Source organism: Sebastes fasciatus, chromosome 2, assembly GCF_043250625.1.
Source record: "Sebastes fasciatus isolate fSebFas1 chromosome 2, fSebFas1.pri, whole genome shotgun sequence".
NCBI lineage: Eukaryota > Metazoa > Chordata > Actinopteri > Perciformes > Sebastidae > Sebastes > Sebastes fasciatus.
In genome coordinates this window covers 25,208,855-25,234,655 of record NC_133796.1, presented here as the reverse complement: position 1 = coordinate 25,234,655, position 25,801 = coordinate 25,208,855, and the positions used below count along the sequence as shown (strand labels likewise).

Genomic DNA, 25,801 nt, shown 5'->3' with positions numbered 1-25,801 from the left:
GAGGTTACAGCTGATAACCCCGTCCCAACTGACGGTGCCATCGCGGAAGCATAGCACCTACACTCCGGTTCTCCCCCAGGTTAACACTGTTAGCTCTGTCAGCAGTGTTGCCGTTGTATTTACCGTTAGCACCGTTCGCTACGAGCAGCCAGCACAGCCGTTGCCATGTTGAGAGCCGTGCGGAGACAATAGAAATGTTCCCAATCTCGCATTTAACACCTTTAATATAGGTTTCTCTTGCTGAGATACACATAAACACAAAACTAAATTCAATAAACTCAATTAAGCATCTAGTATTTCATTGAGAAAGGTAAGCAATTTGATTTAATCCTTGCAAAATAGCAAGAAGATAGATCCGGCCGTGTGTCAATTTTCTGCTAGTTTGTCTTGATTAAGAAAGATCTTGCTTGTAAAGGTAGGCATGTAAAAGGCATTACAAAAATCCCTCAGCAGCAAACAGGGTTGGCAAGAAGGTATAAGCAGCGTATAAAAGTTATAAAGGCCACCGTGCACAGCTGTGTGCATATAATTGGATGTTACTAGTCAGCTGTATTCAAGCAGCTGATGAATGAGCCACTGATGGTGAAGTATGAATGAAGGAGCTGATACCAATCAGCTAATGCAAACACAACGTCAGTGCTCCGCCAGAAATATGGCTATCCTCCATACCTTCAACAGAGACACCTTGTTTTTTATTCTAAACAATAAGCATGAATCACATCTTTAGGTATTTATAATGGGAAAGGGATTTATTATTTATTTCAGGGAAATGTAACTGTGTAGAGACTTACATTGCGTCGGCGTCGGCACCCTTTAGCGCCGGTATGAAACGCATAGGGCTTTCCATCAACTATAATGTAAACCCATTTGCAGCAACAGTAAACGCTCTGAGAAAGTGCACCGGGAGTGTGGTGATGTAGTTTTAAGAGCGAAAAGAGACACGCAGGGCGTTTGGAAGGGAGGTGAATGGGTCCAACAAACACGGCTTTCGAACGCTTCACCGTCATTTTCACTGTACAAACGTAGTACTTTTTTAGCCCAACCATGTAGTTCTTTCGTAAACCTAACTAAGTGGTTTTGATGACAAAAATAAAGTGACGCCAGGGGCGTGACAAAGTGGCAGTATGTGACGAGTGGGAATCTCAATGGGCACACATGTATGTGCACAAATACTAAAATTGTCATAAATATGGAAACTTTGCATTAGAAGCTAGACATATTAAATGTTTAAAATGATTAAGTAATTTAAGTGGGATCATTTTGCTTATATTTTTAGGGTGTACAACTGCTTAGCGCCGATTGTTACATGTACAACAGTTTGAGAACAACTGTTTTAGAGCACTTAGAGATATAAATTACTCTGCAACATCAGGCAATGAAGAATTTAAGAGAAATCTTATTGTGAAAATGTTACCAGCCAAAAGGCACCAGATGTGGTGCGAGCCCCAGAGGGATGATTCCCTTAAACAAGTTATACTCTCTCCCGCTGCCGTGCCACACTATTACCAGGCAGCTGTGTACACCAGCTTTTAACTGCATCCCAACCTGCAGGCAAATACAACTAAAACAGAGAGGAACTGGGTTTGGCAGCCAATCAGTCAGTTAAAGCTTTCAGAATATTAACTAGCACAACTGTGACAAGAATACCAGTGACATACTGTAACTAAACACAACTTTTTTGTGTCAGTCTCCTCTCGTCTCCTCTCGTCTCCTCTCCTCTCCTCTCCTCTCCTCGGGGAAGGGCACTCAGATTCCTCCAGTGATGACTGCCTCCTCTCTGACTGCAATCTTCACGGCAGTTTTTTTGTTTTATCTCTCCCCTCCATGCAGGGTACACTGAGGGGCTCGGGGCGCACTGTGCCGCATGCCATGCCACGAGGTGGGATAAGGAGCAAACAAACATACGGGCAGCGCTTAGCAACCCTGATCAGAGTGTCTGCCAGGGTCCTGATAAGCTGACAGGCAGGAGAGGACAGCGAGAGGTGGAAGGAGTGGGTTGTGGTTGTGGGGATGTAAGGCTGTTGACATTGAAGGGCGCTTTCCCGCTCTGAGCATTAATAGTCGTGAATATCACGACAGACTCCCCAATAGTTATTTATTAAACTAGGAGATCCTGAAGAACACAATTGCAAATTCATGAGTCTCTGACACACAATCTCAGAGGAAAGTGCATTTTTAAGTTGCAGTCAGACAAAGAACAATAAGCAAATTGTTCACCTTGATTCTTTTGCAGTCTTTGTATTCAATGACTGTACATTAGCTGTAGCTAGCTGATCTCAAAACATGTAGTTCGTACTGTTATTTACCTCCAGAATTTCCTTTTCCGTCTTTATGTTCATGAAGTGGACATGTGAATCTTCAGCCCGTTCTCACTCCCAGGCCATCGGCGTGTGATACCAACGCACAAGGCACCCTGTAGGAAACACACCAGGCTTTAAATGAACTCCAGTGTAAACCCATCCGCTGCAACAGTAAATGCTCAGAGAAAGTGCTCCGAGAATGTGGTGATGTAGTTTAAAGAGCGAAAGAGACACACAGGGTTAGGTAGGGGAGGTGGATGGTCCAGCAACACATGGTTTTCATCAAGAAGAACGCCATTCATGTCATGTACATTTAGTTTCACTTTCACGTTACAAGCAGCTGTTCGTTCGTGACGCCGAGGGGTTTGACAAAGCTTCAGTATGTGACGAGTTGGGATGAGAACAGATTTTTCACTGTAGTTACAGATGCATCTTCACCTCAATTTGCTTCACCTGGACTGAATCTGCATCAGCTCATATCTTGTGTCACAGCACAGGGACTAGACTGAGAAATAATTTGTTGTTGAGTCAAGGGGAATTAATTAACATTAGCTATACCAGCTACTTACTGCACAGGCCCCAACATATAGTGAGTGCCTCCAACAGGCTCATGTTAGACAGACCCGCCTTCTTGATGTTCGGCAACCAATGAATAGGACAATGACAACCATGTGACCATAACACTTTTCACTTTTGTTGCATTCATTCTGAACACACCTTGACATATAAACATGGAGCATGAGAAGGAAATAATCTGGTGTCAATGCTCTTATTACTTCACACGTTGAGTTGATTAAAGTAAATTTCCTAAATACCTTGTGAATTAAAAGTAACATAATCAATCAGATCAGGTTTAGATCTAGATCAGCTGATTGTTACAAAATCTCTTGAGCAAGTGACGTGAGGGGAGATTTTTCCTTCCTGTGTTTACCTGGATTTAGCCTCAATGCAGTACTGTATCCACCCAATAGGCCCAGAGGGACCATCATCATGTAGTGTACCCCTCTGGTATATTACAGGATATGTACTGTTTGTGTTTTATGTTTTGGGTCCTCCGCGACCCAAAAGTGTATTTTCATCTCACTGTCTAACTATCAGAACATCTGCCTGTCTTTTGATGGTTGGTCAATCCATCTGCCTGCTGATTAGTACACATCTGTCTGTCTATCCAGCTGCCAGATTTTGGAGCCAATGAGTGGGGGACATGAGCAACATTACTGTCCTGTCGTACAGCAGTGGAGAGAGAGGACATAAGGATGACGATAGTGAGACAGAAAGTAGATAAAAAGCATTACATGTAGATGACACCTGAACAGCATTAACAGCATGTACGCCTCTGCAAAAAGAGGACTACGCTTTCCAGTAACTCCAAAGTTGTTCTTTTTTGTGTGTCCACACTGGTAAGCCTGCATTGTCCTGCTAGTTTTTATTCATAGGATGTTTGAAACCTGCAGCTTCACTGTGAGGACAAGACTTCCGGGGCTAAGCTAGCTGTGGAGGATCAGTTAATGATGGAGCTGCACGTGAGCAAGTTAAGGGATCAACAAAGTGATTACAATTCATTCTTGTCTGTACCAAGTTTCATGGCAATCCATGTAATAATTGTTGGAAAATTTAATATAAAACCACCAGTGTGGTGTAAACCTCACGGTTGTGCTAGGACTATGAATATCTGTCCAAAAGCAACCCGGTCTCACAGGATGGTGTATAAATAACACAACATTACACGCATTACGTGTGTTGTGAGGACACATTTTAACCTTTTCAGGTATCATTTGTTTGCTGCTTTTTTCGCATGAAATTTGAACGCCACACAACAAAACTACAGTAATGTCCGCATTTAGGTTTAGGCAACAAAACCTCTTAGTTAGGTTTAGGAAAAATGTCATGGTTTGGGCTTAAAATAAGTACGTAAACTAAGAAGAATATGTACGGAAACACAGCACATAACTACGGCAAACACATCACAAACGTCACTAAAAAAAACCTCACCATAAGCAGTCTTTCTCGCTTTCTATTCTACGTCACTAGCTCTGACTCAGTACAGACTACAGGGCATACAAATGACATACCAAAGGAAAGAAAGGCGTTTGTCTTGCATGCTAAATGTCTTGCACATTATCGTGGTATTCATCCGCCTTTTTGTGTGAACGGTCGAAAGAACAACCGACCAACATTGCCACCACTAGAAGCCCCCCATACAAGTAAAAGTAATGTAACTAATAACAACTAAGTAATTCTGCTGTTGAGCAATTTATAAAGTAATGTAATTACTTTTTCCACGAGTATTAGAGAGTTGGTAATTGCTGACACTTTTCATGTAACTTGCCAACATGGCAGATGAGTTTAGTGAGTACATTGGTTGTATTTGAGTGTCTGAACAATTTGTCAGACTACGCAAACCTCAACCATGTGGTTCTCAAGATGAATAAACAAAGCATAGAAAGTATTTGCAAATAGGATTTGACCTAGGTCTGTTTACAGATCAGTGAACCTTAATTGGCGCTGTCAGCTCATGCTCACTTCCAGCCTATCCATTTCAATACTGAAACAATAACAACATTATGGAGCTCAATAGCTCATATTCCTACGTGGCAATAATATCTAGATCCCTCCTCCTCTCAGTGTAAATCAATGGAGTGAGATGGCCTTTGGCTTAATTTTTCATCTTTAATATTGATTGCTGTTCTACTTTGGAGTGCACTGTCAGTCCAATTAAGGAGAATTTAATTGATTTTTCTTCACAAGCTGGGTTAGATTGGATTGGTTTATGCAAAGCAGATCAAACAGAAGTACTCCCCGGACTCCCTTCTATGTGTAAAATACAGCTCTAATGAGCAGGAGCACCCTGACACTTTCTACACCCCATTATCCCCGTTTCTCTCTCTCAGCACAAAGTGACACACACACGAACACACACACACAGTAATTATTGTATGAATCCACTCTGATGCTTCCAACAATGTTACACGAATAATCATTTTCAGTACACCTGTAATTGCTAAGAATTATTGTGTTCAATAGAGTGGATGGCTCCAAACCATCCACTGTTGTATTTTCCCCCCAGAGAGAGTTGAAACTTAGTCAAAGAGTTGATAATTCATACAATTATACGTGATGAATAAAGCAGGCGTCTCTTCATTTGAAAATTCCACAATGACCTTTACAGGAAGCCTCCTCTCATGAAATATACATGACCCTGAGCACAATATGTCAGACTGCTAGACGAGGCTAATTAGCTGCAGGTAAATTCTGAAGGTCTCGCTCTCTCTTTTGCTTTCTCAGACGCACACACACACACACACTTGGTTCTTCTGCACCGAGGTGACACACTGTCTCACAGGTCTGTGTGTTGACTTCACCACATTTTACAGTGGTTTTGGTTGCTGGCTTTAGTCTCAGTTTTGTACTAAACTGCCCCAAACTTCCACCTAAACAAGAAATGTAGTCCCATATTTGAAGTGTCATAGTGGAGTTTCAATTGTTTCAGGGGTTCTTGAAATGTGTCAGTAGTATCTTGAATCAGGAGAAACTTGGTTGTAAACATTGAAACAAACTGAGTGGTATTGGAAAAAAATTTCAAACTTTCAGCAGGTCTTGGTGAGAAAATAAGATTTTGATCAGTAGAGGAAGTCCTGGACAAGGATTCTCCCACACTTTGCTCCGGCTGGTGGGCAGTGCTTGGTATTTCCTCAACAGATCTCAACATGGCTGCCGGGTCACAAACTTTCTCATTTTACAGCTAAACAGTACACTACAAGATGTTCCTGAAAACATTTGAGGTGAGAAATAGGCATTACAGTAACAGAAGGCAGACTCCAGCTCGGCTCTGATTGGTTGTTTTCCTCCGGTGTGTGAAATCTTGCAGATGCCATTAGGAGCACTGGAGGACACAGAGGCACATGATTTTTTTTCAGATTACCTGTCTCATGCACTACTGTCAGGATATTAGTGACCGTTTTTTATAAAAACAACTTTTCTTAATCATATTTGCTCCAATTCTACCCACTGCAGCTTAAAGTACAGAAGTTATGTAATAAAACTACAGTAAAATAAGTCAACGTTGATGTGGTTTCACACGGCACGAACAGCGGTCTCTTGGATAAAAATCCTATTTGTTTAACTCATCCAACCTCCACTCGGTCTTTATACTACATCAGTTGCTCTGACCGTCTAATAATGACGTGGATGTGTTTACATTGGAGTTAGTTGAGTGTGCGTCGGTATCAAGACGCTGAGAGGCACTGAGCAAGCGTTGGGATTTGACGAGTCAGAAGTGAAAACAGGTTGGGCCATTAATAAATAATCCTGACTGAGGAAAGAGCCAGACTAGCTGTTTCTAGTCTTTATGCTAAATTAAGCTAACCAGCTGCTGGCTGTAGTTTCATACTTACAGATAAGACAGAAATCATCTCATGTAACTATCTGCAAGAAAGCATATTTATAAGAATAAGCATACTTCCCAAAATGTCAAACTATTGCTTTAGTGAAATGGAGAGTTTTAGAAACTTTGCAAACCTGAAATTAATAGTTGGAAACTATTACTAATGTTACTAATACAGCTGTAATATTAGTGTTATATAGTCACAATGGGAGACTCCTACAATGGCCAGCACTGTACACCTCACTTTATTTCCCATTTAATTAATATTTCCTGGAGGGCAGTGAGCTAATGTTTAATGTATGAGTCTTTTAGGCATGTGTTAGTGTGTCTGTTTGTTTGGTTGCCATAGAGCAGTGGAAACGTGTTGTGTTATAGCAGTCTATCGCTTGTCTCCTCACTTAAATCTCTACTTTCACATTCCTGGAGGCTGGTATTGGAGCTAACACCCCTCCTCTTTGCACCTTTGCACAGCCTGCAAGCGTGTGTGCGATGGAGGGAGTGAGACGGAGATGGTGCTGTCTTCTGTGTCTCTGGGTGCCCCCTCGCTGAGCTGTCATCACTCCCTGGCACCGGGTACACAGCACAGCTGCAGGGGAACCACTCTGCAGGGAACCTTCGTTTCCATCTGTCTCCAATTCACAGTGGCACCTATTTAGAGCAGCTCAGCGGCTGTGCATGCCACGAGCCATGAGAGAGGGGAGAGGCCGGGTTTAAGAGGGTCAAGAGAGGTGGGCATCAATAGATCAGAGTTTAGGGCAGGCAGATTATGGGGTTTAGTTTTGACAGAGGCATATTAAACCTGTCATATATGGCTTTATCATATTAATACACCAGCTTCAATGTTACATGTTGAATATTTCATTTAATTTCTGATATAATCAGTTTATCATCAACTGTCAGATTTCTTTTTCCAGAGAGGCATGAAAGAAAGACATTTATAAAGCTAGAAAAACACAACCCAAACACATTGTGTTCATACTTTACTGCAGTCAAGCTGCCAGTTGAGTGTGAAAAACATCTAAAAACTAGAGCTGTCAAAGTTTATGATATAAGAAAGCGTTAACGCAAATCCGTTTTAAAGCCGCTCAATTCTTTAACGCATTACCGCAATCAATATTTTGGAGGTTGTAGCAGGCTCATTTTTAAAGATACTGGCATCATATGAAACTAGAAAACCTAAGGAATCCATTGGTACCAACCATGTCATACTAGGTTGTCAAGAAGGAGGCTAAATAACGCTCCAAACTGTCATGTCCATTTTCAAGGGGTCCTTCGACCTCTGACCTCAAGATATGTGAATGAAAATGGGTTCTATGGGTACCCATGAGTCTCCCCTTTACAGACATGCCCACTTTACGATAATCACATGCAGTTTGGGGCAAGTCATAGTCAAGTCAGCACACTGACACACTGACAGCTGTTGTTGCCTGTTGGGCTGCAGTTTGCCATGTTATGATTTCAGCATATTTTTTATGCTAAATGCAGTACCTGTGAGGGTTTCAGGACAATATCTTTCATTGTTTAGTGTTCCTAATTGCTATTCAATAATAAATATATACATATATTTGCATAAAGCAATCATATTTGGCCACTCCCATGTTGATAAAAGTGTTAAATTCTTGACAGTTCTCCCTTTAAGGTACATTTTGAACAGATAAAAACTGCAATTCATTTGCAACTAATCACAATTAACTATTTAGTTTCTGATGAAATTATAACATCAGACGATCTACACGTGCATTATTGCATATAGATGGAAATTTTCAGACTTCATACAATAAAATAAAGCACTCTAAATTGCAAGTGTTGGATATTGTTGAGCTTTAAATACACATGCATGCCGTAAATTGCAAAATACCTTTTATCATTAGTAGCCCTATCAATTCATATCTTTTAATATCACTGTAAGCAGGTATCAGCATCTGTGTGTGTGTATGCATGGCCATGTGTGTCCATTTGTGCATACGTGTGTGTATATGCACTGTGTGTGTACTCCTGAACTTGTGTCGTGTGTGTGTGTGTGTGAGTATGAGAGTATGAGAACGGGCTTAATTTAGCAGGTGTGCTTTGACAGTTCTTGAACGAGTGCCAAGTCTGCCGTATGAAGGATAAGAGAGACGAGGCGCTCAATGTGCATCTGTGTGGAGCTCGACTGTGACAGATGGGGACGGTTTAACTTATAGAGTTCTGTTAAGATCTGGAGGTTTCTCTGACGCGGTCTGTGCCAAACAGGTGTGTATTCTAAAAACACCACAGAGAGGGAAGGTGAACAAGCCTCGACTGACTTATTTGTCTGGTTCTCTACTGATAGAAGGAGGCTGCCAGCATGTTCTTTATATGGGTCCAAATTCATTGCAGTAACTCCCGCTGGAAGAGACACTCGATTCGATGCTCTCATTCATCCTGTCTCACTGTGGGCAAATAGAAACAAATACAAGCTCTAGTCCCATCCGTATTCTGTGGTGTGTTCCATGAAGTGTTGTTGAAGCTCACAAAGAAACTAGGTAAGTGAGGCTTTAGTATAAAAAGTTGTCAGTGAAACTATCAGTTCTGGGGACGGCAACCTCATTTTGTTTTGCACCATCCCTACGGAAACATAATGAAGAGTTTTAGCTTAGTGTGTGGAAGCTCTTATAAAAACGGGCCTCATGAGCGAAATACGAACAAATTACCTCTTATTTTTGTTCGTATACACAATTTGTTCTTATTTTCTGCCTATTGATTTCTAGGATTCAATAATGTTTTCTTATTTTTGCTTTTCTCTTAGGTACGCATAAGTTTTACGAGTCAAGAGCACTTTTACCAAGATAAGAAAAAAAAAATTTGTTCAGTCCACAAATTGTTTGTCAAACGTAAAGAAATATAAGTTTTAAATTTGAGGAAATAATAATAATGATATTATTATACTTGTTTTCAGTTCAAAATGACAGCAGCGGCTATTGTGAAAAAAAAAAACACTGGAGTTTTGTCTCTTTTTGTCCTCTTTAATTTGTGTTTATGGGGCATTACCTATGCTAACACCTGCCCTGTAGTGTTTTGGGGTGTTACCTATGCTAACACCTGCCTTATAATGGTTAGGGGGCGTTACCTATGCTGCCCTAATACAGTGTTAAGGGGGCATTACATATGCTAACACCTGCCCTATAGTGTTTAGGGGGCATTGCCTATGCTAGCACCTGCCCTTATATAATATTAAGGGGCGTTATCTATGCTATTACCTGCCCTATAATGTTTAGGGTACGTTACCTATTTTCTAAAACCTGCCCTATAGTGTTTATATATATATATATATCTGTAGTTAGCTTCTCTTATTTTTTCTCTTAGCAGAAAATATAAGAGAAATTTATATAAACCTTTAAGCTGCATGTCCAGTCCTCATATATTCTTATTCTAGTGTACAATATAATAATTCCAAATGTTTCTGAGATAATTCAAATGATCCAGACACAAGTTAATTAGGTTTATTCAGGCAAAAAAAGTAGGTTAACATTTCTGAAGTTTCCTCTATCATGAAAAATAAATCACGTTCACATTTATCATGTTAGTTTCAAGTTTCAAGTTATTCCATAGCTGTGTTTTCTGAAGCAATCACTTCAGCTGTATTAGAAGCAAAACCTTTTAGAACATTTAAATGTTGTGGACTATATGTTGGCTCAAAGTGCCATGAGGACGGCTGCGGAGTTGAAAAGTTCAGCCTGTTAGTGGTGGCCAGGTGTCTCGCAGGCAGGCAAGACGCTTCACCATATGGCTGCTTCTCGCCACCAGACGTCAGCCGTCCCGGCCGCTGACTTTCACACGCTTTACTTTTGCTGTACAAGGTGAAAAGTTGCATCTTGTCTACCCCCTGACCAACATGCTGAAAGAACGCCGTATGTGTTTATATTCATAAAGTAGAGAAACGTGTTCCATCAGTGTTAGGAAATTGTACTGGTATGACAATTAATAACCTGGCTAAAAAGCAAGAAAGACGGATTTCCGATGCACCAACAAAGTTGCAGATTATTTTGCTTCTCTCCTGCATGCTGATTGGAGTTTTAAAGAGGTAATGAAGTCCTGGTGTGTCCTCCTGCTGGGTTTGTATTTGGCGAGGGGTGCCTGTGTGTCGCTGATAGAGGGATCTCTCTGACACGGCTGCTCTGGCCCGCCGCATCTGGGAGCCAGTAGCGGCAGCCGCTGGGGGGAGATAAGGCGAGGCTAGCCGCTCGCCTGTAACACACGTTTTGCCCCCCTCTGCCCTGTTCTCCTCTCCTCCCCTGCTCCTCCCTCCATCCACCCTCCCTCCCGTCATCCCCCTGACCTTATCTCAGGGGAGAAGGCACCACTGGGTCGCTGCTGTGATAGCACCTGCCAGAACCAGAGCTGGCCTCTGGTGATTATGGGGGAATCATTATCTCTCTCTCCCCAAAAACTCATTTTATACCTGCCAACATCTGAGGGGAGGGGGGCAAAGGAGCAAAGGCTTCTATAACAGGTAACACAGAGAAAATTGTGTGTGTGTCCGTGGGTGTGTATCAGGTTGGGGTATATAGTAAAAAAAATACATGTAGGAAAACAACCTGCCTTTTTGCAATATAGGATTTGAAATAATTGTGATAAGATAAAGATATATAGTGTAGTCATGTTCAATATAAGTGAAAGAGTTTTTAATTTGTTGCTTATATGTGGCTTAGCATGCGTTCAATCCCTTCATCCCCAAATCTGTTGATTTTGCTCCCTTTAATTAGTTTAAATACGCCTCTTTGCTTTCTCTGTTCATATTTGTTCCTCCTCCCACAATTATTTTTAAAACTGTAAAGACAAACCCCTCTTGGTTCACATCATGTAATCATGTGAGGTTAAAACTTTCCGTCCTCTAGTTAGTACGCCCTTCATTTTTCCCCCTCTTCTGACTTACCCCATTATCTCCACCTGTATCTTGTCGTCTGTTCCCAAACCTGTGATGAACATCCACTCCCCACCTGCACTACCACCTGATATGTTCTCACATGGTTCATATTCTGCAGTAAGCTTTCACTCTCATTTTGCTGACTGCTACTGTAGTTGCAGGGTGTTTTGAAGTGGGGTTGTCAACACATTCTCACTCTCAACTCATCAAATACCGCGATACGATACCGACGAGTCACATGATTAATGACTGACGTGACAAAATAAGTCAACGTTACCTATGCAATGTACTGCTGTGAACGGGGCCAGCAGAAAAACATATTTTAGCCACCTAAAAGAAAGGCCCACCTAAAAAGAACCATATCATTTAATTGTACGCTATATTTAGAATATTTTCACCGCTCTATCTTGCCGTCAGACAGCCCTTTCCGACGAGGAACTGAGCTAAAAGTGAAACTTCTCTATACTGTTTTTGTCAACGGAGTCTGGCTGCTTTGAAGAGAGCATAGATAAGTTTATAAGTCCTGTGTCGGTACTCCTGTCTGTTTCGCCAAACTGGGGGCGTGCCGACTGTCATCTACTGTAAGTAATACACCGACAATGGATAAGTACCTCATACAAACCCACTTCAAAACACCCAAATTATCCCTTTAACCCCAAAAGAGTCTGTGCCAAAATGTAATCAGTTGCTCTGGGAATTCAAACCCTATAATAAATATAATTTGCACTTCAATTTCACTATAATTGAGATTTATATTGACTTTAATACAGAATGTGAATGTCTTATGTATGGACACTTGTAAATGTGGGAAATCCCATTGCTTTAGCTGTTGAAAATAAAAAAGCACTTACATTTTATGTGCTGTATACACGTGGGTTTATAGAGAAATCAGTTCTCTCTCTCTCTCTCTCTCTCTCTCTGTCCCCCACGCCCCAAAGACGGCAACACAAGTTTCTCTCACTTCCTCTCTGCTGATGACCATGTGTGCGTTGGTTTCAGCCTGGCGCTTGGCACATCTGTGTGCTCACATCCCCTCTCACTTCTCTCATCAGCACACTTACTTGGTCCAACAGAAATATGTGGTAGTGTGTGTGGATGTGTGTGTGCTGTCATAAGCACAGGCCACTCGGTCTGGGTTAGGGGTTAATGAGTCCTAGGGGGTCAAAGGTCAAGGAGGTGATGGCTACAATGTTGCTAGAGTTTCACATGAGAGCCCCTTTCAGCTGTCCGAGCTTTGAGTAGTTTACTTTGGCATCTTTGATTCTAAATGTGAGATAGCAGAGTTTGAGCATGTGTCTTTTCCCAGAACAGGCGTGAGTTTTCTCTATTTAGAGGTGACTGCTTACTGTCACCCACATGGTGTAGTGTGGTGGGGGAAGAATGAAGGGCCAAATCACATTAAAAAGTTAAATTGACAAAGAATCAAAGAAACTATACCTTGGCCTCTAACGCTTGTGTATTTCTTTGGAATGACTTCCGAGGGGGAAACCTCTGTTTATGTGGAATGAAATGAGAAGTAACCGTGGACTTGATGAGAAGAGGTGTCCACATCAAACTCGAAAACAAAATTGTGGTGTGACCTTCTGATGAAATGGTCAATGGGACTTATGTTTGAATGTACAGAAGAGTATTTTCTATTTTCGACATTGTTTCAATGTGTCTGTGCTTTTAGTGTTTTTTCTGAACATCAATTTTGACATTTTCTTCACTAGCGACTTTAATGGTCACAATTATACTTACTTGAAAGATGCTTTTTTGCCTCTTTTTCAATTCTTAGGGCATCGAAAATGTGTGCATTGTTGTTAATATTAACAATACAGTCACTAATAGCGTTCAATCCAGGAAGAATGAATGACCAGCTTTGTAGTTATATCTAAAGCTTTGGACTCTTTTAGCTAGTTGTTTTGAGTTTCTAGCTTGCATATAGACTGAAAAGTTGACTCTCACGGCTCTCATCATCCAGGCCAAAACTTTAGGTATCTTCGACAAGCTAACAACCACGATTTTTTTTTACTGTAGTTGGTGGACCAAACTGGGATTTATATTTGCCAGGAATACCAATCAAAACAGCGGAATTGGGATTTTTTTCAATCATCCTTCCTGCCAACTCTCGGGATTAGGGGAATCACAGGAAAATTTAAATTACGTTTTTCTTTGACATACCACAAAAGTCTGCGGCACCAAGTGACGTAGTCCAATGAGCAACGCACAGAGCAGGTGACGTAATAAATTGAGCGACCGTTATTGACAGTTACGTGGTATAATAATGAGTATAACAAGCGAGAAAGTACACTATGGTCGGGTGGGATTGGAGGTGGATGGGTCAAACTAACACCGGATTTTCCCCCAGGAGGCCGCTGTTCATGTCCTGTGTGAAACTAAAAGTCAATGTTGACTTATGTAGTCATTTTAAGCCAAACCATGATGTCTTTTTTATTAAACCTAACCCAGTAGTTTTGTTGCCTAAACCTAACTAAGTAGTGTTGTAGTGTTTTTTGTTTTGTTTCAATTTACAAAGTCAACCATGTGTTTAAAACTGTTAAAAACTTTTTAAAACTACGACTGTAATCTGACAGAAAATACATAGCCCTCCAAACATAATTGAGAATTTAGTTGTATGGGAATGTAATTTTGTAGGAGCAGGGTTGTACAGGCTAATGTGGGATGTATGGTTTATGAGGACTATACATAGTCAAAAGATGTGGATGATGGATTATTATTTAAAATATTGGGGGTCCAGGTAACCTAACAAGTACTCGGTCACATCAGCATTTATGACAGCAAAACTATAAACTAAAATCAGTTCATTTCCGTAGAATAGCTGTTATCATCTTCCGTGTAAAGTTCAGCTTTGGTGAACTGTGACATGCAACTATTATTTATCAGATCGTTCATTATCATTTAACCACGATACCCTTGGCTGTATTTCCTGTTGCACTTAACTGTGAACTACAATGCACACAAAAAATGCCAAAGAAAGAGAATAAAAAACACAGAGATGCATGCTAGCGAAGAAGAAATGCAAAACAACATGGTAGAGATAGACTAAAGTTAGTGCAACTAGTTTAATGTTAGGAAAGACACTGAGGATGAGCAGATGGATGGACAAGAAGGAGGAGTTTTTGGAGATGGGACAACCTAAAGTGTCATGATAGACACTGAGGTCCATGGTGCACAGAAGCAAAGGATCCTAGGAAGGAGGGAAAGGGGGTAACTTAGAACAAATGATGCAAGGAGGGAAGGAGCGGCTGCTGGCCGCAGACACAGCTGGTTCCTGACAGAGGAAGCGCAGACGGAGGCCCAGGTCCTTCTGCCTGCTGCTGTCTGCTGCTATCACCACAGCCAGTTCTGCTGCCTTGCCTCCCCAGGGGCTGCAGCCCTGCAACACGCAGAAACACGCACACAAACTTTAACATACTAACACACACTTCTCGTTTGAGCGGCACTGGCAGGCAGGGCAGGAGGAGGGTTCAGATGAGAGCACGGCCCCTCAGCCAGAAGCCACGAGACAAACTGACCTGCCGCTGACACACGCACACTCTCACACACACACTCTGCCGGAAGACAAGAGATCGAGAAAGAACCAGATGAACGGAAAAGAAGAAAGAAAGGTAGATGGTGCCAAGTGCATCTAAAGGGGACAGCAAAAGAGACTTTGAGCTGAGGACAGAGACTGTTACTCGTGGGTATCAACATACAACTATCATGCATTTTTCAAAGTTGTACGCAGACATGAAGCAAAGAAATAATATCAGAGGAATCCAGGAATAATACAACGAGGATCATTAATGAAGAGGTGAAAGGAAGAAGAGGAAACAACCTCTGGCTGTTTTCTAGTTTTTCTCTGTTTGGAGCTTTAACAGCAGCTACGTTCTTGTCCTTGCATGGCACTTCAGTGGGTCATACAATGATCTGCAGGGGCCTCTCAAAGGTAAACTGGCTGAATATTATGAGCAACAACATGTAAAGCGTCAAGGACATATGGAAGAGCAGGTCCAGCAGGAAAGCCTCGTAGCATTTTGGAGCTCATAGACTTTTAGGGTTCATTGTCTTTGCTGCATTGACCTGCCAGTGTGCATGTAGCACCTTTACACCAACAGTGTGTCACCATAAACCCTGAATCCCTTCACCTCCCAAAGAAATCGGCAAGTTGAGATCTTGACGGTGGAGATTTGAAGGTCCGAACATGTCTTCCAAAGTCCATTTGGAGCGCCAGAGGAAGGTCGATCAGAGAGCTGGGGCTTCCTCCGCTCCAGCGTTCGCTCCACGTGTCCCCACGGTCACACTGATCAGCCACAGAGAGCTGAGGGGTAAACACACCAACGGCCACAGACTCCAGCATGGAAGCCTCGATCTAAACCTGGCGACCGGCGGCTACTACAGATGTAGCGAAGGTAGGAGCTTGTCATCTTAAAGGACCTGTTTCATGAAATCTTTTGGCAGTGTGTTGCCGCGATGAGTGACGGAGGGTCCCGCAGCTGTCAGCTCTCCTCATTAAGTCGGAGTGATTGACGGATAATCAGTTTGTGTTGACTTAGCGCTGCGTGCTGTAAGGGCAACGTGAGGTTTCTTCATGTTTCGAGCAGACCTGTTATTTGATGATTGAAACTGAGGTTTCAAGGTTAGGATGACATCAAATATTACCATCTAAATGAGCTTTCCTCTCCCAGTGCGTTTACTGTATTTTTTGACCATTTATATAAAACAAACTTGGTTTAGAGATCAAATTGAATCATGAATCAGGATTAAATTAGCCACCAAGTGCTTATTGTCATGTATTATGGTCTTCAGATGAGCTGTCAAGCACAAATAAACTTGACATTATTATTAACAAGCCCAGTTGAGCACATTTGTGCCGTGGCACTGGAAAGGGAAAGAGGTTTTTGGAGCATTGGGTGGGTGGGGGGTCTTCCTCTGGACATCCCCATACAGCTGCAGGGAACAGAACTAGATAGTTTCACTGTTCAGCTTCAATGGCTTCATAATAACATACACATGCAGGTCATGAGGGTTCATCGCGGTGAATGACAAAGCGAAAACTTTATTTTGTGGACAGATGAGGGATACTTGAAATACATCCAGGAAAAAGGGAAGAGAAGAGGGGAAAAAAATGCAATTGATTCTTAAAGCAGTGAAAACACTGAAGTACTGCCTTTGGGTAAAAAATGAAAACCTTCACTTGATTCAGCAAAGGGTTCGAGGAAAGAGAGATGCATTAAGAATCAGACATTAAAGGGCCAATTTTATAGACTCTAAATATGTAGAAACTGTAAGCCAGAGCAAGGACTAATACCCGACGTAGTGAATTACCTGCAGCGCCTGCCGTCTCTTGGCAGTAATGAGCTTTGTGAACGTCGCAGCGATAAGGCCTCTATAATTAGGCTTAGTCATAAGCATCCCCCCTGTAATTCTGTGATAAAAACCCAGAAGAACTCTGGTGTCGGTGCTCCAACCCATTCGTCTCTCTCTCTCTCTCTCTCTCACACACACACACACACACACTAACAGATGCATACTCTGAGGAAATCAAAATGTGTTAATGTGAACTGCAGCTCTTTGTCTCAAGTAGTTTACCTTATGTAACCGCATGTGTGTGTGTGTGTCCAGCGATATGTTCACACTGTATGGAAAAGAAGCAGTAGCAAAATGTGTGTGTTTGTGCGTGAGTGTGTGTGTGTATGTGTGTGTGTGAGAGAGGTGTTGTGAGCTGCAGCATAGGCTTCCTGTGAGGGAGCAGATGTCGCAGAGCTCAGGCACAGCTGCGACGGGCGATAACCGTGGTGGCAAGAATATGTCGGCACGCTGGCTCTTCTCCCTGGGTCTTATCAGCCGCACACAGCATACAGACTCACACACACACACACACACACACACACACACACACACACACACACACACACACACACACACGCACACACACACGCACACACACACACACACACACACACACACACACACACACACACACACACACACACACACACACACACTCGTATAGACACTCTACAATAAGGAACTGCCACCCAGCACTAGCACACCCTCACAGCAAGCCCAGATAGAGGGAGGAAGGCAATGAGAGAGAGATGGAGAGAGGAAGAAAAGGAGAAAGGACTAAATCAAGGGACTTTGAGGGAGAAGGTGCAGTGAATCCCTAACAAAGCCTCGGCTCATGTCTGCTGTATCATAGACTTCGTAATTTTGTGCCAATCCTAATCCTCTATAGCTATGAATAGGCTATTCGTTACAGTTTTCTCTCACAAGAGGAGATCACGAAGTACACAACTTTCCCTATCTTGATGTCACTTTGTGATACATCATCGATCAACCAGGTATCACGCCAAAGCGTGGAATAGACCCGCCTGTCCACCAGAGGATAGTGTGTCACGTTTTGCCTCGACGATGCGTGAATATTACACGTGTGTATGAAGGTGCAGTACCAGCAGGGTGCAACAAAACCACTAACTTAGGTTTAGGCAACAAATCCATTTAGTTAGGTTTAGGAAAAACTTCATGGTTGGGCTTAAAATACGTACGTAAACTAAGTGCAATACGTACGGAAACAACGTAATATCAGTACAGAAAACATGTCACAAACGTCACTAAAAAACATGTCACTAATGTAACTAGGTCTGTGTATCGTTTAAAAAATGATGCCAGTACCAATATCAGTACCCTTAAAGTAATACCGATACCAATAGTGTACTTCATTCGATACCCATCATGTGAATGGAATTGCTGTTGTCTTAGCGCTGTTAGCACCGTTAGCACCATTAGCTGCTCGCCGTTGGCTCAGACATCTCTGTGTTCAGAATCGTATGCAGGCAGGCAATCCTGTATGGGTAACAGCTGCTGTGGTAGTGAGCCAATCAAAAGTTGCAATAAACTGAAGAACGCTCACGGTGATTGGCTGCGAGCAAACAGTATTTTTTTTCTAGATCGATTGCAGATATCGTTTGACTGGAGAAGTTTTGATACTACTTGGTACTGGGTTATTTCGGTTCACAGATACCCAGCCCTAAACGTAACTTACAAAACAAAATACCAGTTCCCTAGTTGAAAGTCCTGTGTTTGTTGTACCCGTCCACTTCCCATCCCGCCCGCCATAAGCGGCCTTTCTCACTTTTTATTCCACGTCACAAGCTCTGAGCTTAGCATCACGCTGATGTGTTTACATTGCAGTCAGTACAGCCTACATGGCGTACAAATGACGTGCCTAAAGCAAGAACAGCGTTCTTATACACGCTTTTGCCTTGGGCATTATTGTGTCATTCACACGATTTTTCATGCGACCCGGCTGCATCGACATTATTATCCAGAAGACCTGTTGGCGCAATCAGTCATGTAAAATGGACTTTGTGATACAATTTAGGGGTGGCTGTAGCTCCGTGGGTTGAGCGGGTTGTCATTTAACTACAAGGTTGGCGGTTTGATCCGCGGCACCTACTGTCTGCATGTCAAGTGTCCTTGAGCGAGACAATGAACCCAAAGTTGCTCCCCGGGCACTTTATAGCAGCCCACTGCTCTTAAAAATGCATAGGATGGGTTAAATGCAGAGGTCAAGTTTCATGTATGTACCTGTATGTATATGACGAATGTAATTAAGTTTAAGTTTATTTTGATACAGTACCAGTATCCTTTTCATCTTTACCCTCAATTCTTTTATTTTTAATTCAAGCTCATTGCAATCTCACAAAATTGTAATATCTGATGTAATTTGTGAATTTGTGGTTGGATTACGTACCACACATACTGTAAGTTTGTGTGCACAAAAAAGTTTTATGATTCTTGTTTATCTCTTCTGTGTGGCAGTTTTGCCATGTCACCATATCGCAGCCGTTAAGCTGATAAACATTGTTATCACAACCAGAATGACACTGCAAAAATTAGACACATTTTGTAATAAAATAATGACCAACCTTACTGTACATGTGGTAATCTTTTCACTCATCTGTTGCTTATTAATAATCGCATCACACATCTCTGGCACAGATACGAGCAAATAAATGTGGCAGAGATCATCAAAAATGTGGGAAAAGATGGATGTTGATGATGATGCAAAAAGAGGGAGGAAAACGGAGTAAATAAGGAATGGAAAAAAGTGAGAGGTATGTGTGGGAAGAGGTGGTGATGAGGTGTGTGAGAGAGAGAGAAGTTATCCTCTCTGTTTCCTCAGCACCAGCTTTGTGGTTTCTATGAGGAACAGATGTTCACAACTTGATACAGTGCCTCATCCCCCTCTTCTCACTATCTCCAGTGCCAGCACCACCAACTGTCTGCACACACAAACATGCACTTACACACAAGCGCACACACACATTTTGTCTCTTGGGAAACACAGTCATATATAGCAGTGACTTTCTCATGTGAGTATGTGAGGGCGTATTCACCTGCATACTGAGGACTTTTTTACTGTCCATTTCCCTCTCAGGCTGCATATCCTGTTCTTGAGTCAACACTTGATATAATCAGGCGTCACTTCCTCTTTTGTCAGTTTGCACTTGTGTTGGTCAGCTGTGACCTTGCGCTCTAACTCAGCCCGGCCAAAGAAAACACACAGATTGCATGCACCTGTAGAAGTTAACTCGTCCTAACATCCTCCGGCAGATGAACATAATCTTATCAAATTGTCTCACACGTTTCCCTTCCTATTTCTAGATGAGTTGTTGGCAGTAGGACACTGGGCAACCTCCGTGCCTGAAAAGTGAAGCCAATGCTGAAGTGCCTTAAACTTGCATTCTTTCTAATAGCCAGCAGGGGGCGACTCCTCTGGTTGCAAATATAAGTCTGATTGTTTAGAAGTCTATGAGAAAATGAGCCTACTTCTCACTTGAGTTATTACCTCAGTAAACATTGTAAACATGAGTTTATGGTCTCAATCACTAGTTTCAAGTCTTCATCAATACAGCATGATGTTCATTTAGTAAATTATGGTCCCATTTAGAGTCAAATAGACCATAAAGCAGGGGATGCTTTAGGGCGTGCGGCTACCTTGTGATTGACAGGTCGCTACCTTGGCGTTGTCCTGTCTAGGAGTTGTCCGTGTTTTGGTCTTACAACTTTAACCCTTTCACAGTGTGTTTTCAGTTCATGAAAGTTAATCCTAACATTTTGGTCACCTAAAAATGACTTATTCAGCATTCAGTTGTACTCCACCCACTTGTGTCACTTCTGGTTGCAATAAACCAAGATGGCAACGGCCAAAGTACCGAACTTCAGGCTTCAGAACTGCAGTCCACAAACCAATGGGTGATGTCATGGTGACTATGTCCACTTCTTATATACACTCTATGCAGTAGGACTATGAATGCATATGTATAATAAAGGAATTTAGGAAAATCTCACTGCAATTTAATCAAATTTTCTATATTCTACTGTTTTCTTTGGCTCAGAAATGAAAGCCCCTAAGCATATGCAATATCTAAGACAAATGAAATATGATTTGTAACTATTGTGCTTTTGTGCTTTTCCCCTTTCCTTTAGTGTGTTATATAGTTTTTTGTGCATGTAAAAGGTCTGCAAAGTTGCAAAGCCTAAACTCCATGCTACAGAAACACTGCTCCTGAACTGCCTTGCTTGAAGTCCTGCCTTTTCTTCTGTAACGTGGTGATGTCACCAAGTAATACATTTGCATAATACCTGCACAGTTGATAGTTTGGCATGCCCTCAAACATTGCTAGTTAGAGCAGAGCTGGAGCAGAGTCCGAAGAGTTTGGTTGACCAATCACAACAGAGAGGGCCAGCTGACCAATCATAGCAGACTGGGCTTTTCTGAAGGGGGTGGGGCAGGAACTCAATCAAAGCGTTTCAGACAGAGGGTGAAAAGAGGTGCTGCAGCACAGCCAGTATGAGAAAAGTGTTTTTTGAACATTAAAGCATGTTTCTAGTAGAAACCTAAAGTACAAGTATGTACATGAAAATGAGCATAATAGGTCCTCTTTAAGAATTGCAATACTTTTGCAATACTTCAGTATTTGCAAAAAAGAAAAAAAAAAGTATTGGATAAAAAAATCTGAAAAGTACATGGAATAGAAAAATGGTCTGGTTTAGCTACAGCAATGAATTGTTTAGTGCTCTTATTAGAGTTATTCCGTGGCAAAAAACAACCCTGGAAGTCAAGTATTTCAAAGGACATTATTCTTTCCAAAGAGTACGGATTGAATTTTGAATTCACATCATGTCTGGATGATTCAAACAACTGACACTTTGTTGCCGGATTGCAAACAAAATGTCAGGGGGTCCATGGGTGCAATTTGTAAAAGCAGCGTTCCAGCGTACGTGCTTGAGTGGGCGGGTCAATGATCCGTTACACCACATCGCCGTATCACAGAAAGACTCTCTCTCTCTCTCTCTGTCTCATCCTCTTTCACAACATTATGGAGCAGCTCAAGGACATGCACAAATTAAAGATGTTAACATACAAAGTGAGAGAACAACATCCTCTTAAGCACATAATCAGAGAAAAACATATTCAAGGAGGATGCATGTGACTCAAAGGGAGATTTCTCAACACAATCATTTTTATCAGCATTTCAATCACAGTTACTTTTTTTTTTTCCTGTTTTGACCAAGTGAGATGTACTCTTCCCCCCCCCTTCATGACTGCCTGCAACCTACAATGGTGCTTTTTAATGGCAGCTCCATAAGAGTGTGGTCTGTTGAATGTGCATACGAGAGGAGAGGATAGCAGAAGAGAGAGAAGAGCGCAGGAACACAATGGGTCTAGCGTTCCTTTCAGTCGGCTCAGGGCCTTATCTCCTGTCAACACACTAGCCTGTGACTGCCACTATAGGAAAGGATTTACAATGTGTGTGTGTGAGTGGAGGAAATGCTGCGAACTTCTCTCTTGCTTTTACTCTGACACACACACACACACACACACACACACACACACACACACATACACACACACAGAGAAATAGTCATTTCCATACAAGCAGCACAATGACCAAACCTATAGCTCAACCATCCAGGAGATGCTGTGGGTGGGTGGGGGTGTGTGTTCGTGAGGTGACAGAGAGATAGAGGATCGAAAGAAAGAGCTGTTTTCGTCATTAATGCCATCAAAGGGACTTCCAGTCGCAGTATTATGGCACAGAGAGTTCATCGAAAGCGAGTTCCCACCTACCTTGTGTGTGTTTTCATTGTGCAGTTTATCAGGCCGGCCACATGGAGTGTCGCAGCTAACCCAGTGACCGCTCAACAAAAGGCCAAATTAAGAGGACTGAGAGGCTGTCGTACAGGGAGGCTGACAGGTTGACTGACGCCGTTCCCGAGGAGAATAGCATCCTGTCAATCCTGGAGCTGTCACCTTGACAGGAATCCTTTCTTTGGATGCAACCCCCATCGCCAACCTTTCTGTCACTCAAGACCACACACACACACACACACACACACACACACACACACACACACACACACACACACACACACACACACACACACACATATACCTCTTCCCTTTTCAGTATTCTGCACGGGAAACAAATAAGCCACCTACAGTAACATACTACTACTACACACACACAATGCTGCATGGGTACACCTAAGGCCATAACTCTGAAAGAGAGAAATATAGAGAGTGAGTTTCATAAACACTCCATTAATCTCCTTGACAACCGTACTTCCAGCGTGGTACTCTACACACGCTGCCTTTGACAGCTTGTAATGGCCTGTGCATCTGTTTATGTGTGTAATGTTAGTGTGTGTGTGTGTGTGTGTGTGTGTGTGTGTTTGACATTGTTTACAGCAGCAGCCTTACAGTAAATTGTGTGGACTAAAACGTTGGCACTGGACCTGAGGTTACCTGAAGTTATTCCTTCACACGGGGCGTTGGGGGGGAAGCCGTTACGTTCCAATCAAAGAGCACTGGGGCTTCCCCCTGTGTACGTTTGTTCACATTGTTTAATCAGGACAGGAGCGTTTTTTTAAAAAGCAGTCCTCCTGGCTTCATATGAAGGCAGCGTTTGTGTTGGAGGCTGGCGAGGCTGGTGAGACTGGAGTCGGGGCAGAACAGCTGTCTGTGTGTACTTTACAAGCTGGTTCTGTTTGTTCTGTAGACACAGGAGAGGTCAGGAGGGTGTCAGCTTTGTCTTCTGTCCCCCTCTATGGCTATGTGTGTGTGTGTGTGTGTGTGTGTGTGTGTGTGTGTGTGTCCGACAGAGGGAGAGAGGGCAAAGGGAGTAACAGACCAGTGTGGACAGGTGGAGGATTCTCACTACAAGAACTAAATTAGATGTACCTGCTGCCTTTTTCTCAGTCTCTCTCTGTATACTTCTGTCTGCTTATCTAATATATTTTATTTATTTATTTAGTGGTTGTTGAGCTGCAACAATTAATTGATTAAGCGATAGTTATCAACTATTAAATTAAAGCTGCAGTGGGTAGAAATGGATCAAACATGATTAAAAAAAGTTATTTTTATAAGACGGTCACTGTATCCTGACAGTAGTGCATGAGACAGGTAATCAGAAAAAAATCATGTGCCTCTGTGTCCTCCAATGCTCCTAATGACATCTGCAAGATTTCACAGACCGGAGGAAAACAACCAATCAGAACCGAGCTGGAGCCTGCTGTCTCTGAGCAGCTGTCAATAACTCAAAAACTCCCATCAAACAGTCAAACTAGGCAACGCAGATCAATTTTGAATCAATACTCTGTTACTGTAATGCCTATTTCTCTTCTCAAATGTTTTCAGAAACATCTCGTACTCTTTAGCTGTAAAATGAGAAAGTTTGTGACCCGGCCGCCATGTTGAGATCAGTTGAGGAAATGCCAAGCACCGCCAACCAGCCGTAGCAAAGTTTCTCATTTCACAGCTAAACAGTACAATACAAGATGTTTGACCATTTGATCAGAGTTCACGAGTGATTGACAGCTGCCTCTGATGAATGAACAGCCAATAGGAACGCTCTCTCTCTGAAATGACCTGTGATTGGCAAAAGTCTTCCTTCACGGGCTAGATAAAGCCTGAAAACAGAGCCATGAGGAGGTGCAGATGTCTAGTTTTTTTAATTACAATATGCTGAAAGGTTATTATGGAGTTTTTGCCCAATGATGCCGAAAACATTCTGCCTACTGCCGCTTTAATCGCCAACTATTTTGATAATCAATTAATCAGTTTCAGTAGTTTTTTAAGAAATAAATGTCAAAATTCTCTGATTCCAGCTTCTTTAATGTGAATATTTTCTAGTTTCTTTACTCCTCTATAACAGTAAACTGAATATGTATACTTGATGGCAAAACAAGACATATGAGGACGTCATCTTGGGCCTTGGGAAACACTGACCGACATTTTTCACCATTTTATAGACAAAATAACTAATCAATTAATTGAGAAAATATTCAACAGATTAATCGACAATGAAAATAATCATTAGTTGCAGCCCTAAGTGGTTGTGCACATTAACAAACTTCAATCACTGTAAATGCACCAAGGTCAGCCAAAAGTCTATTTTTCATCTACAAAAAATAAATGATTAATCGATTAATAAATTAGTTGATTTACAAAAAAATAATCTGCGGCTATTTTAATAATCCATGAATTGTCTAGGTCTTAAATAAAGAAATGATGTCAGAACAGTGAGTGGTCCCAGCCTCTCAAGAGTGAGGATTTACTGCTCTTCTCTGTTTTATAACATTGTCAATTGAATACCTTTCAGTTTTGGACTGTTGGGCAGGCAAACTAAACTTGCCTCTGAAAACCTTTGATTTTTCAATATTTTCTGACATCCTAGACTAAATGATTAATAGATTAATCCAAAATGTAACTGACAGCTAAAATGAATAATTGCTATTTGCAGCGTAATCTCTAGTAGCCTGTACTCGGACAGATGTTTTAGTAAGACAGTCATTTTGAAAGGAATAGAGGGTTGAAACCGCCTATTAGATATGATATAAACATGCAGCAATAATAAAATGGGAATGTTGGTAGAAATATAGGACATCGTGCTTCACTATATCAGGTCCTAATTAAAACGAGTAACACAGAAGCACACATGCAGAGTGATAACAGTAATGACAGTGATAATAATAGTAATATTCAGTCTATCCATCTTCACATCAATCCACCCACACCTGACTATGACAGACAATAACTGACATTAATACATTTTACAAGCTATGCAGTGTATTTACTGCTGTGTATTCACATGTAGACAAATATATTCTTTTGCATTCATTCAGCTCTTAGAAACCTGCTTTTTTTTTTCAAGTGTGGATTACAGTAAATAAAGT

General features: G+C 41.8%; 1 protein-coding gene across 3 annotated transcripts in view; it reads left to right on the top strand.

Moving 5' to 3' along the window:
• The first annotated feature begins 14,993 nt into the window (after positions 1 to 14,993).
• cbfa2t3 (CBFA2/RUNX1 partner transcriptional co-repressor 3) overlaps positions 14,994 to 25,801 on the top strand; it is a 46,997-nt gene continuing 36,189 nt past the window's right edge. The window contains exon 1 of one of the 3 annotated variants that reach the window (XM_074615330.1): positions 14,994 to 15,963. In XM_074615330.1, coding sequence (XP_074471431.1) covers positions 15,756 to 15,963 — 208 coding nt within the window. In that variant the 5' untranslated portion in view covers positions 14,994 to 15,755. The remainder of the gene's footprint in view (positions 15,964 to 25,801) is intronic. The other 2 variants (XM_074615348.1, XM_074615338.1) reach the window with 2 other exon arrangements.